This window comes from Ambystoma mexicanum, chromosome 1q (genome assembly GCF_040938575.1).
Source record: "Ambystoma mexicanum isolate Mex_15411 chromosome 1q, UKY_AmexF1_1, whole genome shotgun sequence".
NCBI lineage: Eukaryota > Metazoa > Chordata > Amphibia > Caudata > Ambystomatidae > Ambystoma > Ambystoma mexicanum.
In genome coordinates this window covers 1,277,547,756-1,277,562,168 of record NC_090922.1, presented here as the reverse complement: position 1 = coordinate 1,277,562,168, position 14,413 = coordinate 1,277,547,756, and the positions used below count along the sequence as shown (strand labels likewise).

Here is a 14,413-nt window from a genome sequence, read left to right as displayed (position 1 = left end):
CACAGGCCAGAGGGGCAGAGGGGCACCAGCTTCACTGCCACCGAAGTTGGTGTCCTGGTGGAGCATGTCCTGGGGCAGTATGATGCCCTCTTTGGATCGTCCCGCGCCAGCAAGGAAGGACGGCAGAGGATCTGGGCCGACTGTGTGGTTGCCATCAAGGCGGAGGGGGTGGCAACCCGCGACGTCCTGAAGATCAAGAAGCGCTGGGAGGACTTGAGGTCCAGGACCCTTGTGAAGGCCTGGCGCCTCGTGGAGGGGGGCCGGGGCCGCATGAGTTCCATCCAGATGAGGGTCCTGGAACGCGTCCGCCCAGCGCTCCACGCCCAGATCCTTGAGAGGGAGGCCCGTCTGGAGTTGAGCGGTAAGTGTCCAAGCATTACTGTGTGAGACAGGGCATGTTGCGGTGTGCTGGTTCTATGATACTTGCCTGTATGTGTGCCATAGGCCATGTATGCATGTATGTGTGCAGGGACATCATGGTAATGCATGTGCGACCAGTGATGTGTTACCCACATGGTTGTTGCATGTGTTCAAATGCCGCATGGGGAGCCCTATGCAGATTTTGAACATGAGAGCATGCCAGTCTCTGTACCTGGACATGGGTGGGGGTGAGGGATGGGTGCTGATGCCAGGTACATATATGGTAGCCATGTCTGTGTGCCTGACCTGCGTGTCTGTGACTTGTGCATGCCATGGATGCATGACACATGTGTGTGACAATGCACAGATTCAGTGAAGCAGCCAAATTACCCTTGTATCCGCTGTGTTTGGTGTGTTTGGGGCCAGATGGATGTGACTGAGGTGAAGTGTGTGCATGTGATAGGCATGAGCCATGATGCATGTGAGTTACATATCATTGAATGTTTCAAGAGTCCATTGGACATGCATGGAAATGTCCATGGCATGCACCATGCCTGTTACTGTGTGTGTTTTGCCTGGACTGACCCATGTGTTGTGGAGGGACATGATGGAAGTGTACTTTGACAGTGGTGCTCATCTGCTATTGCTTCCTGTCTAGGGGACCATTGTACAGTGCCCTGATGCTTGTGTTCTTTGTCTCCCTCTACGCAGCGGCTAGTGAAGAAGAGGGCGGAGACGGCGCTGTGGAGCAAGGCGGCGGGGATGCCCCCACGGCTGCAGCGGAAGGGGTGGGTGAGCCCCCACAGGGGCCTGCTACGGTGGGAGACGGTGAGGAGCCATCCAGGTTGGTGGTTTGCACAGAGGAGGAGGAGGCCGCCACTGGGGCACACATGGGGCCTGGTGGGGGCATCCCTGCTGGTGCAAGTGGTGCAGTCCAGGGCCAGGGGCAGGAGGCAGCACAGGTCACCTTGGAGGGGCCTGTGCATGTCGCTGTCCCTGACCCTGTGAGTGCACCACCATGCACCAGCAGGGATGCCCCGTCCCAGGCCCGTCCGCAGGTAGAGGGGATGTCCATGTCACCTGACTCCCCTCCACCTGCGGACGTGGGAACCCCTGGCCGTGCGGAGAAGGTCCTGATTGGGGTCGCGATGCGCACGGCTGTGATTCGTGATGCCGTGCGTGCTTCCCGGGAGGAGCACGCACGTCATCACGAAGTGCACCGTGCCGACGTGGCCCAATTGGGATCGGCCATGTTCGGGGGTTTCCTGCATGTGTTGGCCAATGTGGCGGCCCTCTCCTCCTCTGTGCAGGCTATCCACCAGTCGTTCTCCTTGCCGTCTTCCAGCCCAGATGCCACCAGGGCCCCCTGTGGACCTGCCCCGACCAATGCAGCCAGCTCGGTGGGGATCCCATCCCTGCCACAGTTGGGAGTCGGAGGTCCAGCAGGGGTGGACAACACAGCAACTGGACCCCAGCAGGTGGAAGATGTGACAGCATCATCAGGCAGGGCACGTGCACGACGGCGTCGGTGGTTTCCATCAGCCTGGATGCCGTCATGCTGGCAGAGGCAGTGGCGTCAGAGGCAGCAGCAGGCTCGACGTGGGAGGCATCATGGCTCGGGGCCTTCAAGATCAGAGGGGCAGGCATCGGCCGGAGGGCAGGGCAACCCTGGGATGGTGGTGTCTTCCGTGTGGGAGCAGTTGGTCCAGCGGATAGGTGTGGAGCAGCAGCGGGTGGAAGAGGAGCGGCTCACCATGGTCAGGGCGGAGTTCTCCATGCGTCGGGCGTTGAGGCGGGCTGAGTGCCTCGAGGAAGCTCGCAGGGAGTTTGAGCTGGACATGGGGTTATCCCTGCGAGACCTCGGGGCCAGGACAGAGTCCCGCCTCCAGGACATCGACATGGAGTTCGATGATGCCCTGGCCAGCAACATCACCGAGTGAGCCGCAGGACTTGCCCGTTGCCTTTGTATATAGTTATTTAGTTATTTAGTGTTAGGTTTCCTTTATTAATTTTTTTTTTTTTGGACCGCTCGGACAATGGCCACTTTTTTGTATATATTATTTTCATTAGGTAGTAGTAGGTTTCATTTATGGTGTTGGGCTCATGGACCCTGGAATTTTCGTGTATATAGTTTGCTTTTTGAAGAATTTTTTTTTTTATTAATTATTGTGTTCACCATGAGGAAATGGTTTTTCATTATTTTACTTCCACACATGATTTTGCTTTGGACAACATTTGTTTTTGGATTACTTTGTTTATTTTATTTTTACATTTGTTCTCGGACATGGACCATTTATTTTGTTATCGCCATTGTTGTATGTTTTATTTTTTTACTTATTTTTCATCTTTAATACATGTTCTTTTTAACTTTCACTTGTGGTATTTTCTCATTGGTTTCATACATGTCATGATATGGGTTTTGACATTGACTTGCACCCATTGTGTATGTGTGTGTGACGGACATGTGTTCATTTACAGACTTGCCATTGGGGTTGTATCATGTAATTGCATTCACTATGTGGGTGGATGCAATCCTTGCCTGGGTGTTTGTGCTGGGTATGCTGCCCATTACTGCCATGATTGAGTATCGTCAGGACCTGGGGGCAGGGGGACATGTGTGGGTGCCTGGTGGATGCTGCCCCTGCACTGCTGGGGTGTGGGGGTGGTGGGAGACATGAGTGGGGCCTGGTGGAGGGTGGCCCTGCACTGCTGGGGTGTGGGGGTGGTGGGAGACATGAGTGGGGGCCTGGTGGAGGGTGACCCTGGTGGCTGGGGGGTGGGGGTGGTGGGAGACATGAGTGGGGGCCTGGTGGAGGGTGCCCCTGCACTGCTGGGGTGTGGGGGTGGTGGGAGACATGAGTGGGGGCCTGGTGGAGGGTGACCCTGGTGGCTGGGGGGTGGGGGTGGTGGGTGACATGAGTGGGGGCCTGGTGGAGGGTGCCACTGGTGGCTGGGGTGTGAGGGTGGTGGGTGACATGAGTGGGGGCCTGGTGGAGGCTGCCCCTGCACTGCTGGGGTGTGGGGGTGGTGGGAGACATGAGTGGGGGCCTGGTGGAGGGTGCCCCTGCACTGCTGGGGTGTGGGGGTGGTGGGAGACATGAGTGGGGGCCTGGTGGAGGGTGCCCCTGGTGGCTGGGGGGTGGGGGTGGTGGGAGACATGAGTGGGGGCCTGGTGGAGGGTGCCCCTGCACTGCTGGGGTGTGGGGGTGGTGGGAGACATGAGTGGGGGCCTGGTGGAGGGTGACCCTGGTGGCTGGGGGGTGGGGGTGGTGGGTGACATGAGTGGGGGCCTGATGGAGGGTGCCCCTGGTGGCTGGGGTGTGGGGGTGGTGGGAGACATGAGTGGGGGCCTGGTGGAGGCTGCCCCTGCACTGCTGGGGTGTGGGGGTGGTGGGAGACATGAGTGGGGGCCTGGTGGAGGCTGCCCCTGCACTGCTGGGGTGTGGGGGTGGTGGGAGACATGAGTGGGGGCCTGGTGGAGGGTGACCCTGCACTGCTGGGGTGTGGGGGTGGTGGGTGACATGAGTGGGGGCCTGGTGGAGAGTGACCCTGGTGGCTGGGGTGTGGGGGTGGTGGGAGACATGAGTGGGGGCCTGGTGGAGGGTGACCCTGCACTGCTGGGGTGTGGGGGTGGTGGGTGACATGAGTGGGGGCCTGGTGGAGGGTGCCCCTGCACTGCTGGGGTGTGGGGGTGGTGGGAGACATGAGTGGGACCCTGGTGGAGGGTGACCCTGGTGGCTGGGGGGTGGGGGTGGTGGGTGACATGAGTGGGGGCCTGGTGGAAGGTGCCCCTGGTGGCTGGGGGTGTGGGGGTGGTGGTAGACATGAGTGGGGCCTGGTGGAGGGTGCCCCTGCACTGCTGGGGTGTGTGGGAGACATGAGTGGGGGCCTGGTGAAGGGTGCCCCTGCACTGCTGGGGTGTGTGGGTGGTGGGAGACATGAGTGGGGGCCTGGTGGAGGGTGCCTCTGGTCGCTGGGGGGTGGGGGTGGTGGGTGACATGAGTGGGGGCCTGGTGGAGGCTGCCCCTGCACTGCTGGGGTGTGGGGGTGGTGGGAGACATGAGTGGGGGCCTGGTGGAGGGTGCCCCTGCACTGCTGGGGTGTGGGGGTGGTGGGAGACATGAGTGGGGCCCTGGTGGAGGGTGCCCCTGGTGGCTGGGGGGTGGGGGTGGTGGGTGACATGAGTGGGGGCCTGGTGGAGGGTGCCCCTGGTCACTGGGGGGTGGGGGTGGTGGGTGACATGAGTGGAGGCCTGGTGGAGGCTGCCCCTGCACTGCTGGGGTGTGGGGGTGGTGGGAGACATGAGTGGGGGCCTGGTGGAGGGTGCCCCTGGTGGCTGGGGTGTGGGGGTGGTGGGAGACATGGGTGGGGGCCTGGTGGAGGGTGCCCCTGCACTGCTGGGGTGTGGGGGTGGTGGGAGACATGAGTGGGGGCCTGGTGGAGGGTGCCCCTGCACTGCTGGGGTGTGGGGGTGGTGGGAGACATGAGTGGGGCCTGGTGGAGGGTGCCCCTGCACTGCTGGGGTGTGGGGGTGGTGGGAGACATGAGTGGGGGCCTGGTGGAGGGTGCCCCTGGTGGCTGGGGGTGTGGGGGTGGTGGTAGACATGAGTGGGGCCTGGTGGAGGCTGCCCCTGCACTGCTGGGGTGTGGGGGTGGTGGTAGACATGAGTGGGGGCCTGGTGGAGGGTGCCCCTGCACTGCTGGGGTGTGGGGGTGGTGGGAGACATGAGTGGGGGCCTGCTGGAGGGTGCCCCTGCACTGCTGGGGTGTGGGGGTGGTGGGAGACATGAGTGGGGGCCTGGTGGAGGGTGCCCCTGGTGGCTGGGGGTGTGGGGGTGGTGGTAGACATGAGTGGGGCCTGGTGGAGGGTGCCCCTGCACTGCTGGGGTGTGGGGGTGGTGGGAGACATGAGTGGGGGCCTGGTGGAGGGTGACCCTGGTGGCTGGGGGGTGGGGGTGGTGGGTGACATGAGTGGGGGCCTGGTGGAGGGTGCCCCTGGTGGCCGGGGGGTGGGGGTGATAGGGGACATGGGTGGGGGCCTGGTGGAGGGTGACCCTGGTGGCTGGGGGGTGGGGGTGGTGGGAGACATGAGTTGGACATGGGTGGGGGCCTACTGGCAGGTGCCCCACAGTGCTGGGGGGTGGGGGTGGTGGGGGACATGAGTTGGACATGGGTGGGGGCCTGCTGGCAGGTGCCCCACAGTGCTGGGGGGTGGGGGTGCAAGGGGACATGTGTTGGTGTTCATTAGTTCAAGGAGACATGTGCCTTTGCTGGGGGGCATGCCCATGTTGGGTGGGCTGCCTGCGGGACATGACCAGGGATGCAGGGTAGTCCCCTGTGGGGTGGGCTGCCTGCAGGGGCCGTGGAGGGTGTACAGGGTACACCTGGGAGGACCCACACTGTCAAATCACATGTGGGACTCCCCGGCACCCCTGAAATACACGTACCGTGCAGAAATCGCGTGTAAAACTTCCCGTGCACCCCTGAAATACACGCGCCCAGGCTATTCGCGTGTGGAACTTCCCGCGCACCCCTGAAATACACGCGCCCAGGCTATTCGCGTGTGGAACTTCCCGCGCACCCCTGAAATACACGCGCCCAGGCTATTCGCGTGTGGAACTTCCCGCGCACCCCTGAAATACACGCGCCCAGGCTATTCGCGTGTGGAACTCCCCGCGCACCCCTGAAATACACGCGCCCAGGCTATTCGCGTGTGGAACTTCCCGCGCACCCCTGAAATACACGCGCCCAGGCTATTCGCATGTGGAACTTCCCGCGCACCCCTCAAATTCACGCGCCCAGGCTATTCGCGTGTGGAACTTCCCGCGCACCCCTGAAATACACGCGCCCAGGCTATTCGCGTGTGGAACTTCCCGCGCACCCCTGAAATACACGCGCCCAGGCTATTCGCGTGTGGAACTTCCCGCGCACCCCTCAAATTCACGCGCCCAGGCTATTCGCGTGTGGAACTTCCTGCGCACCCCTGTAATACACGTAGCCCGCTCCCCCAGGCCCGATCGCGTGAGGAACTTCACGTGAACCCCTGTAATACACGTAGCCCGCTCCCCCAGGCCCGATCGCGTGTGAAACTTCACGCGAACCCCTGAAATACACGGAGCCCGCTCCCCCAGGCCCGATCGCGTGAGGAACTTCACGCGAACCCCTGTAATACACGTAGCCCGCTCCCCCAGGCCCGATCTCGTGAGGAACTTCACGCGAACCCCTGAAATACACGTAGCCCGCTCCCCCAGGCCCGATCGCGTGAGGAACTTCACGCGAACCCCTGAAATACACGTAGCCCGCTCCCCCAGGCCCGATCGCGTGAGGAACTTCACACGAACCCCTGTAATACACGTAGCCCGCTCCCCCAGGCCCGATCGCGTGAGGAACTTCCCGCGCACCCCTGAAATACACGCGCCCAGGCTATTCGCGTGTGGAACTCCCCGCGCACCCCTGAAATACACGCGCCCAGGCTATTCGCGTTTGGAACTTCCCGCGCACCCCTGAAATACACGCGCCCAGGCTATTCGCGTGTGGAACTTCCCGCGCACCCCTCAAATTCACGCGCCCAGGCTATTCGCGTGTGGAACTTCCCGCGCACCCCTGAAATACACGCGCCCAGGCTATTCACATGTGGAACTTCCCGCGCACCCCTGAAATACACGCGCCCAGGCTATTCGCGTGTGGAACTTCCCGCGCACCCCTCAAATTCACGCGCCCAGGCTATTCGCGTGTGGAACTTCCCGCGCACCCCTGTAATACACGTAGCCCGCTCCCCCAGGCCCGATCGCGTGAGGAACTTCACGCGAACCCCTGTAATACACGTAGCCCGCTCCCCCAGGCCCGATCGCGTGTGAAACTTCACACGAACCCCTGAAATACACGTAGCCCGCTCCCCCAGGCCCGATCGCGTGAGAAACTTCACGCGAACCCCTGTAATACACGTAGCCCGCTCCCCCAGGCCCGATCTCGTGAGGAACTTCACGTGAACCCCTGTAATACACGTAGCCCGCTCCCCCAGGCCCGATCGCGTGAGGAACTTCACGCGAACCCCTGTAATACACGTAGCCCGCTCCCCCAGGCCCGATCGCGTGAGGAACTTCACGCGAACCCCTGTAATACACGTAGCCCGCTCCCCCAGCCCGATCGCGTGAGGAACTTCACGCGAACCCCTGTAATACACGTAGCCCGCTCCCCCAGGCCCGATCGCGTGAGGAACTTCACGCGAACCCCTGAAATACACGTAGCCCGCTCCCCGAGGCCCGATCGCGTGAGGAACTTCACGCGAACCCCTGAAATACACGTAGCCCGCTCCCCCAGGCCCGATCGCGTGTGAAACTTCACGCGAACCCCTGAAATACACGTAGCACGCTACCCCAGGCCCGATCGCGTGAGGAACTTCACGCGAACCCCTGTAATACACGTAGCCCACTCCTCCAGGCCCGATCGCGTGAGGAACTTCACGCGAACCCCTGTAATACACGTAGCCCGCTCCCCCAGGCCCGATCGCATGAGGAACTTCACGCGAACCCCTGAAATACACGTAGCCCGTTCCCCCAGGCCCGATCGCGTGAATAACTTCACGCGAACCCCTGTGATGCACGTACCCTGCAAATCGCGTGTGACACTTCCCGCGCACCCCGGTATATATGCACACGTATTTTTTGTCAGCGGGTGTCCGTGTTTGTGGGTACCCCTTTGCACGTCATTTTTCCTGGAGGGCCACAGTATGGGACATTCATCATGGCAGTATATAGGTGCTATTTATTGGCGCACCTTTTGGCGCACATTTCTTACAGCCGCAGAGACGCTACCGCCTCCTTTCTTGTGGCGGTCGTGTTTGTGCCTGTGCGCTGGTTTGAGCGTGCGCTTTTTTCCCCTATTCTATTCCATGAATACGTGTTGTAGGCGAGCGTGTGGGCGTTCCGCGCACTTGTGCCCTGTACTTCCCCCGTGACGCCCACGTTTTGGCAAGTTGTTCCCCATTCCGAGTGTTACGCCCGTGTTCCGCCTACTTTTGTTGCGTGCGCCGCGCTATGTGCGAATTTCGCTGTGGCCTGTGCGATTTTCGCTGTGACCTGGCGCACGCTGTTAGATAGCCTGTGCGCCAACGTGCGCCAACGTGCGCCGCGCACTTTTTCATCGCACATCCGCTGGTTTTCTCGCGCACGGCCTTCCATGAATCGACGTGCGCTACTTTTCGTGCGATTTTCGCACTTGCACTGCGATTTTCGCTATTCCACTGCGATTCGCACGTTTTTGCCCACTTGCGCCGCGCTAATTATTCCATGAATCGGCCTGATAGTCTTCCCCCTTAATGTGACTGCGAAATAGGTGGGAGGATAACCTTGCATGAGTACATTTCAACTGTAGGTCATTTTACATGTTTACCCTGCCAGCATTCGCAAGTTGGGCTTGTGTTAGAGAATTGAGACCTGTATAATTGTGTTGTCTCTGTTTTGAACTGCTTGATATGGACTGAAGTGAACTTGTTTACTGTGTTGGTGCCGAGGAGCTCCTGCACGGTTCAAGAGCCCTGCGTGGAAACTGTCCGATGCAGTTGCCAAGTTACCAGCACCTACAAGTGTCATTGCATGCTGATACACAGGAATCAATAATCGGTTCCCCTGGCCTGTTTAATTTCAGAGGACTTTTCGTGCATAAATACAAAGCACGCTCAACCTGCTGAATTCAAAATTGCAATGTCTGCCTCCATGTTTGATCTCACTGCAGTGATCATGTCTGGGTCGCTGCAGGAGGACAGACAACAGTGTAATCATTGTCCGGGTTGAAGAGAATGGCTTACTGTATGCCTTTATATTGAAAGGGTGCAATGTAGTATGACAAATTGAAAGAGCTATAATAAGCATGTGTCTCACAAAACAATATATTTTTTTATTTAATCTTATATGCTTACTCACATCTTCACACACAGCCATATCTGAAGCAACTGCAAGTAAATGTTCAAGTGTTTCAATTGGAATCACCACCATCAATGAAGAACAGACACTTGAAGCAACAATAACAGCTACACAAAAAGAGTGTGAAAAATTTGGGAGCGCCTCCAAAGGTAAAAAATGTTGTTCGTTTATGTGTGCAGGAGCTCCCATTTAAGGGTGATTGTTGTTGAATTCTACAAATAATCCTGAATGACACATTTTCCACGCCCACAAAAATACATGTGTTTACATGTGGTTAGTAACATGTATCTAATGGTCATAATATGTAAGATTAACACAGAATAATGCACCACAGCTATATATTCCAAGGCTATAAAAAACCATTAAGGAGTTCTAAACTACGAGGCAGTAGGAAATCAATACAATGTGATTTGTTATATTGTAAGAGGATTCATTTCAACACTACAGCTAAGTCAATGCCTAGTCTGGGATACTGAATGAAAACCCTTATTGATATATCTTTATGTCCAGTTCATGAGTTCTGGATGACTACCCCTATATAACACCCCTCTCTTAGAATCCCCCTGACCCCACTGAGCCAAGAAGTAGTTCTGTTTTGCAAGTTTAAAAGGTTTATTTGAGAAATAAAACAAAATATAGATACCACGCTTTTATAATAAATTAATAATCGATATCGCCCTTATAAATATAATGTTAATCAACAATGGGTAATCTGACACTAGCACACTTCTATATAATCAATGAGAAGTTAGTATAGGATGGATCAAGTAGCAAAAACACTTTTATGATTTCAAGGGAAAAGCAATGAGGAATAAAATGCAGTACAGAAATACTTGATATGATTTTAGCAAAAGATAAGATAATCACTTTTTCTCTGGCAATTCACCCCTCTCCCCTATGCAATGTAAGCAATGGAAGGAGATGGAAAGAGGAGCACACAGTTCTCAGGAATGCAATCAAATACAATACGAAATTCAGTTCCCCCCCCGAGCAAGCTTAGAGAAAACAGGTATGAGTTTTAAAACACAGGCCCAAGTGCTTTGAATGTGGTGGCAATGAAGTGAGAAATATGCTGAAAATGCTTTTAATTCCCTTTAGGAGGTTCAGGGTGAGTGAGAGATACTTGGGATGAGCTCAGGCTCACTTTAGCAATGATTCGGGGATGGTTATTAAGAGGCAAACAATTTTTTAGCAGAGGAAAGCAAAAAGCTGCTATCTTTTTACAGGTAAAGAAATCAGGCCAAATCGCAAATCGTGGCAAAATTCGCGAGTGCGTGAATCGTGATTACGGCAAAGCTATAAGGTAATAGCAAGTCGGTTCTAGGTTCTTTGGAATGCTCAGATTCTAAGCTTTCAGAGGAAAGTTAAACCAAGTTCCTAGGACAAACGGTTCCAGAGATATGAACAATTTTGTAAAGGTCGTTTTTCAGATTTAAAGTAAACTCAAAATGACAGGTGACAGCTTGCAGCTGCTGAATTGACAGGTGACAGTTGTGCAGCTTTAAAAATGACAGATGACACGATTTCTAGGAGGCAGTTCTACTTAGGTTAAAATAGTTTGGATTAGATTATTTTAACTAAGAGATTGGTGCTGCACAGTTCTGCTAGGTACTCACAAGATATTTTGTGCAGGAATGGGTCTCGTCACGGATCTGGTCAGGTTTTGCACTGGACTCCGGTTCTGGTCTCAGCACTTCACAGCGATCTGGGTCACTGGTTCTGCTCACAGCGTCTGGGTCAGCTCTGCTCTGCTGGTCTAGCCTCTCTGGATTCACGGCCTCTGGTTCTGGATACTGCTCTGCTTTCCGGTCCGGATCAAGTGGATTCTGGATGTAACACTGCTTTCTGGGTACTGGCAAGAGTTCTTGGCAAAAGAATTCAGACAGCTCGCCCGGCTATGGAAGAGTTTGCAAATGATTTTGAGGCCTGCTGACAAATACTTTTGCTTGCAGTGGGCCTTCTTGGTTCAAAGTTCTGTAGTCTCTGTTTAGCTTGGAAGTCTAAGTGTTGGATCTCTGGATGTGAAGTCATCGGTCAGCATGCTCCGCAGCAAATGGAATTGAATCTCTCTACCTTTTCCCAGCAGTCCCTTTTTATGTGTTATGGGTGTGTGCCTGGGCTTAGTTAAGCCTGCTCCTCTCACTTATCATTGGCCAATTCCTCCTCTCCCCCTTGATTGGAGGAAGGAAATGTGAGTCAGAGTGATGCTGTAGGTTTTATGGTCAGAGGATCCTCCCCTGGTCAGTTTGCCCACAAATCTATATTTGATTCAAATACATCCTTCCCAGATATACAATTTGTTGAAATTACATGTGCACATTATATATTCCTTATGGTCCATGCTTGTCCGCCTCTGATCTTCCTGGGGGCTTGCATTCAAAAATGACAACATTTTGCGCTTTTTAACTGGTTTTGCAATATCAGACATTTACCCAAAATTACACACATGGCCGCAAGGAGTATGGACATTAATTGATGAAGTGTCAGAATTTTAACATGCAGACATTTGGAGTGAGACCCTATTTTCCGCTAGCAACCCCCCAGAATACACCACAGGGTCCTAACGCCTCTCAAAATGTTCACAGAAAAATCACCAAAATAATGATATTACTTATATATTTCTGACAAGTCCGCACTATGAGTTATCTATCTTTTTAAAATTATGCCCTGGTCAAAAAGGGGTGTGGCTTCCCACATCACAGGGTGAAATAACTGGTTTATCCACTTCCCCCAAGCTCAGCTGCTAGCAGAGGCACTGCCCCTCCCAGTTTCCCCTAAGAGGAAGCCACTTTACGGCCCCCCAATATAACATTTGCCCGAGTCCAGGACAAGCCTTTTTTCAACTCCCTGTAGACCCCAGCTGCTCCACCCCTAATCTAATCAGAGAGGTGACAACTCCTTTTGGTAAGGGGAGTGGCTGAACAGGTTTCAACTCCTGTCGGGGGTAGTTGTCAGGTAGAATCCAGTTTCATTAAGCCAGGTTTCAGCTAAATGTCACTTTTTGTTCCCAGTTTTCTACATTCAAATCAAACTGACAATTTTTACATATACATTAAATAATTACTTCCTTCAAGTCATTTCAGAACATAGTTTTACATTGTATCCACCTCTTAGCAAGTCTTTCCTTGGGCTGGTTTTGTTTCATTTGTTCAGTTTTACACAAAAGTCTGGTGGTTTTAAAACGCCGGCTTTCTGATAGTGGTGAGTACTGGTAATGTAACCATTTTTGGGATTAAGAAAATGAATTCCCCACAGTTCTGAGTTGCTTTTTTTGGCAATCAGCATTGCCATTCCCAATGGTTTCAGGCTACTGTGTGTGTAGCCCACTGGTGGTTTTAGGCAGTGCCCTCCTGTGCTCACAACATAGGCAAAAATGGGTGGCAGCCTATTCTTCATGTTTTCCCTGTGCACTCTCTGGGGAGTTCTGGCCATCATGATGTTGGACTACAACTCCAATAAAAAAAAGTCAACGGTGAAGGATCATGGGGGTCACAGCATCATAACATCTGGAGAGCCACAGGTTGCAGACCTTTGTTTTGTGTGAAGCGGTTTTGTACAAATATTCCTTGTTCTGCTCTTAGTGAGGTGAATGGTTGGGCCTAGTGCATGGATGAATCTTGGGGTGGACGTGGGATATGGAGAACAAATGGGCCTTCCGGCCATGATATGGCTGAAAGTGAAAATGAGCTGTGGGGGAAGCATCAGCCACGGGACAGAGATAGCCGTGAAGCTGGGCTAGGCCTCATGAAAGGAGTGGGCTCCAGGACAGGAATATTCCTCGGGCCAGGGAATGACCTTTAGGCTAGGTATGGCACAAGTGGTGACAGGTGTTGGGGGATGGTGGGTCTCAAGTAGGAGGTGGTTCTCAGAAAATAGCAAGGACCACCCTTGGATTAGGTGCTGGGACAGGCCTAAGAACAATATAAGGTTGAATATGACAGGTGACAGCAGTGTTTCTCGTGTTCATTGTTTTGTCAAAACTATCAAATTATATACTACTTGGCTAGTTCTGATGTCCTAAATAGCTGATTATAATTATTCTGAAATGTATTTTGCATGCTGTTTATTTTCACTTGGTAATGTAATAATGAAGAATAATAGTAATAATATAGTAATAATACTAGTAATGGTACTAATAATAATCATTGCTGATAATACCGATAATGCATTTCCCTAGAAAACAAATAAATGGTAATGACATATTATTATGTTTATGTTCAATGCTTTTTATTATTACACATACTTATGTGCGACAATTCTTTTTGTATAACATATTCAGTCATGTGCCACTCAGTTTAGAGTAGCTAAAGTTATAAGGGTTTTCGAAAAGTTGCATTTCCAACTACACACTATTGCAGCATAAACTGCTGAATGGAGATACACTCAACTTTTTTGTGGTTTGATATCACTCACTCCAGCAACATTTTCATAACAAATGTAATTTATAACTGTATTGGTGGTTGGTTTTGTGAACAACTTTATTCACATTTTTAAATGTACAAATTGATATTATTGGCCGAGGCGAAACTGAACATTTTCACTCGTTCATTAATGTATGGTCTTGGACTCAAATCCATGAACACAACAGTCTGAAAAATCTTTGGGGGGACATATTCAATGGCACTGTGAAATATCCTGACAGGAAATAACTGTGAAGTCTGCACATTTTAACTTAAGGCATGCAGCAGAATGTGGGTGAGTAAAGTGCATTTCTATTTCTCTGCAAGTGAGTTTTTATCATGTCGTGTACACAAACCTGTTCTCTCTCCTAGGAGTAACAGGACAAGGAAAAACAAATTTAGATTGCTTCTTATGATCTGGAGTCGCCAAGACAGGAGCATTGCTGATCACTGTCTTGAATGCTTTGAAACAAGTTGTCATTTCTTCCATCTTTTCAATTAAACTTTCTCTTTCTGCGCTCCTGTGAATCCTTTTAACAATGGCCTTGTGTAACTAGAGAAGTAAAAGATCCAAGATCTACAATACTTAGAGTCCCAAAAAGTGCTGCATCTGTTTTACTGTTGCTGATTGTGGTGTATTTTGTACTGCAGCGGCTCTCTCAGCAATTGCGTGTCTTCCTGCAAGCTGTATTATTTGCCATAGATACACTACCTCGGTCTGACAATACTGTC

General features: G+C 53.1%; 1 protein-coding gene across 1 annotated transcript in view; it reads left to right on the top strand.

Annotated features, from left to right (window-relative positions):
• Window positions 1–14,413, top strand: part of C8A (complement C8 alpha chain) — a 289,241-nt gene that overhangs the window by 187,147 nt on the left and 87,681 nt on the right. The window contains exon 8 of the mRNA XM_069642106.1: window positions 9,296–9,430. Within this exon, the coding sequence (XP_069498207.1) occupies window positions 9,296–9,430 (135 nt within the window). The remainder of the gene's footprint in view (window positions 1–9,295; window positions 9,431–14,413) is intronic.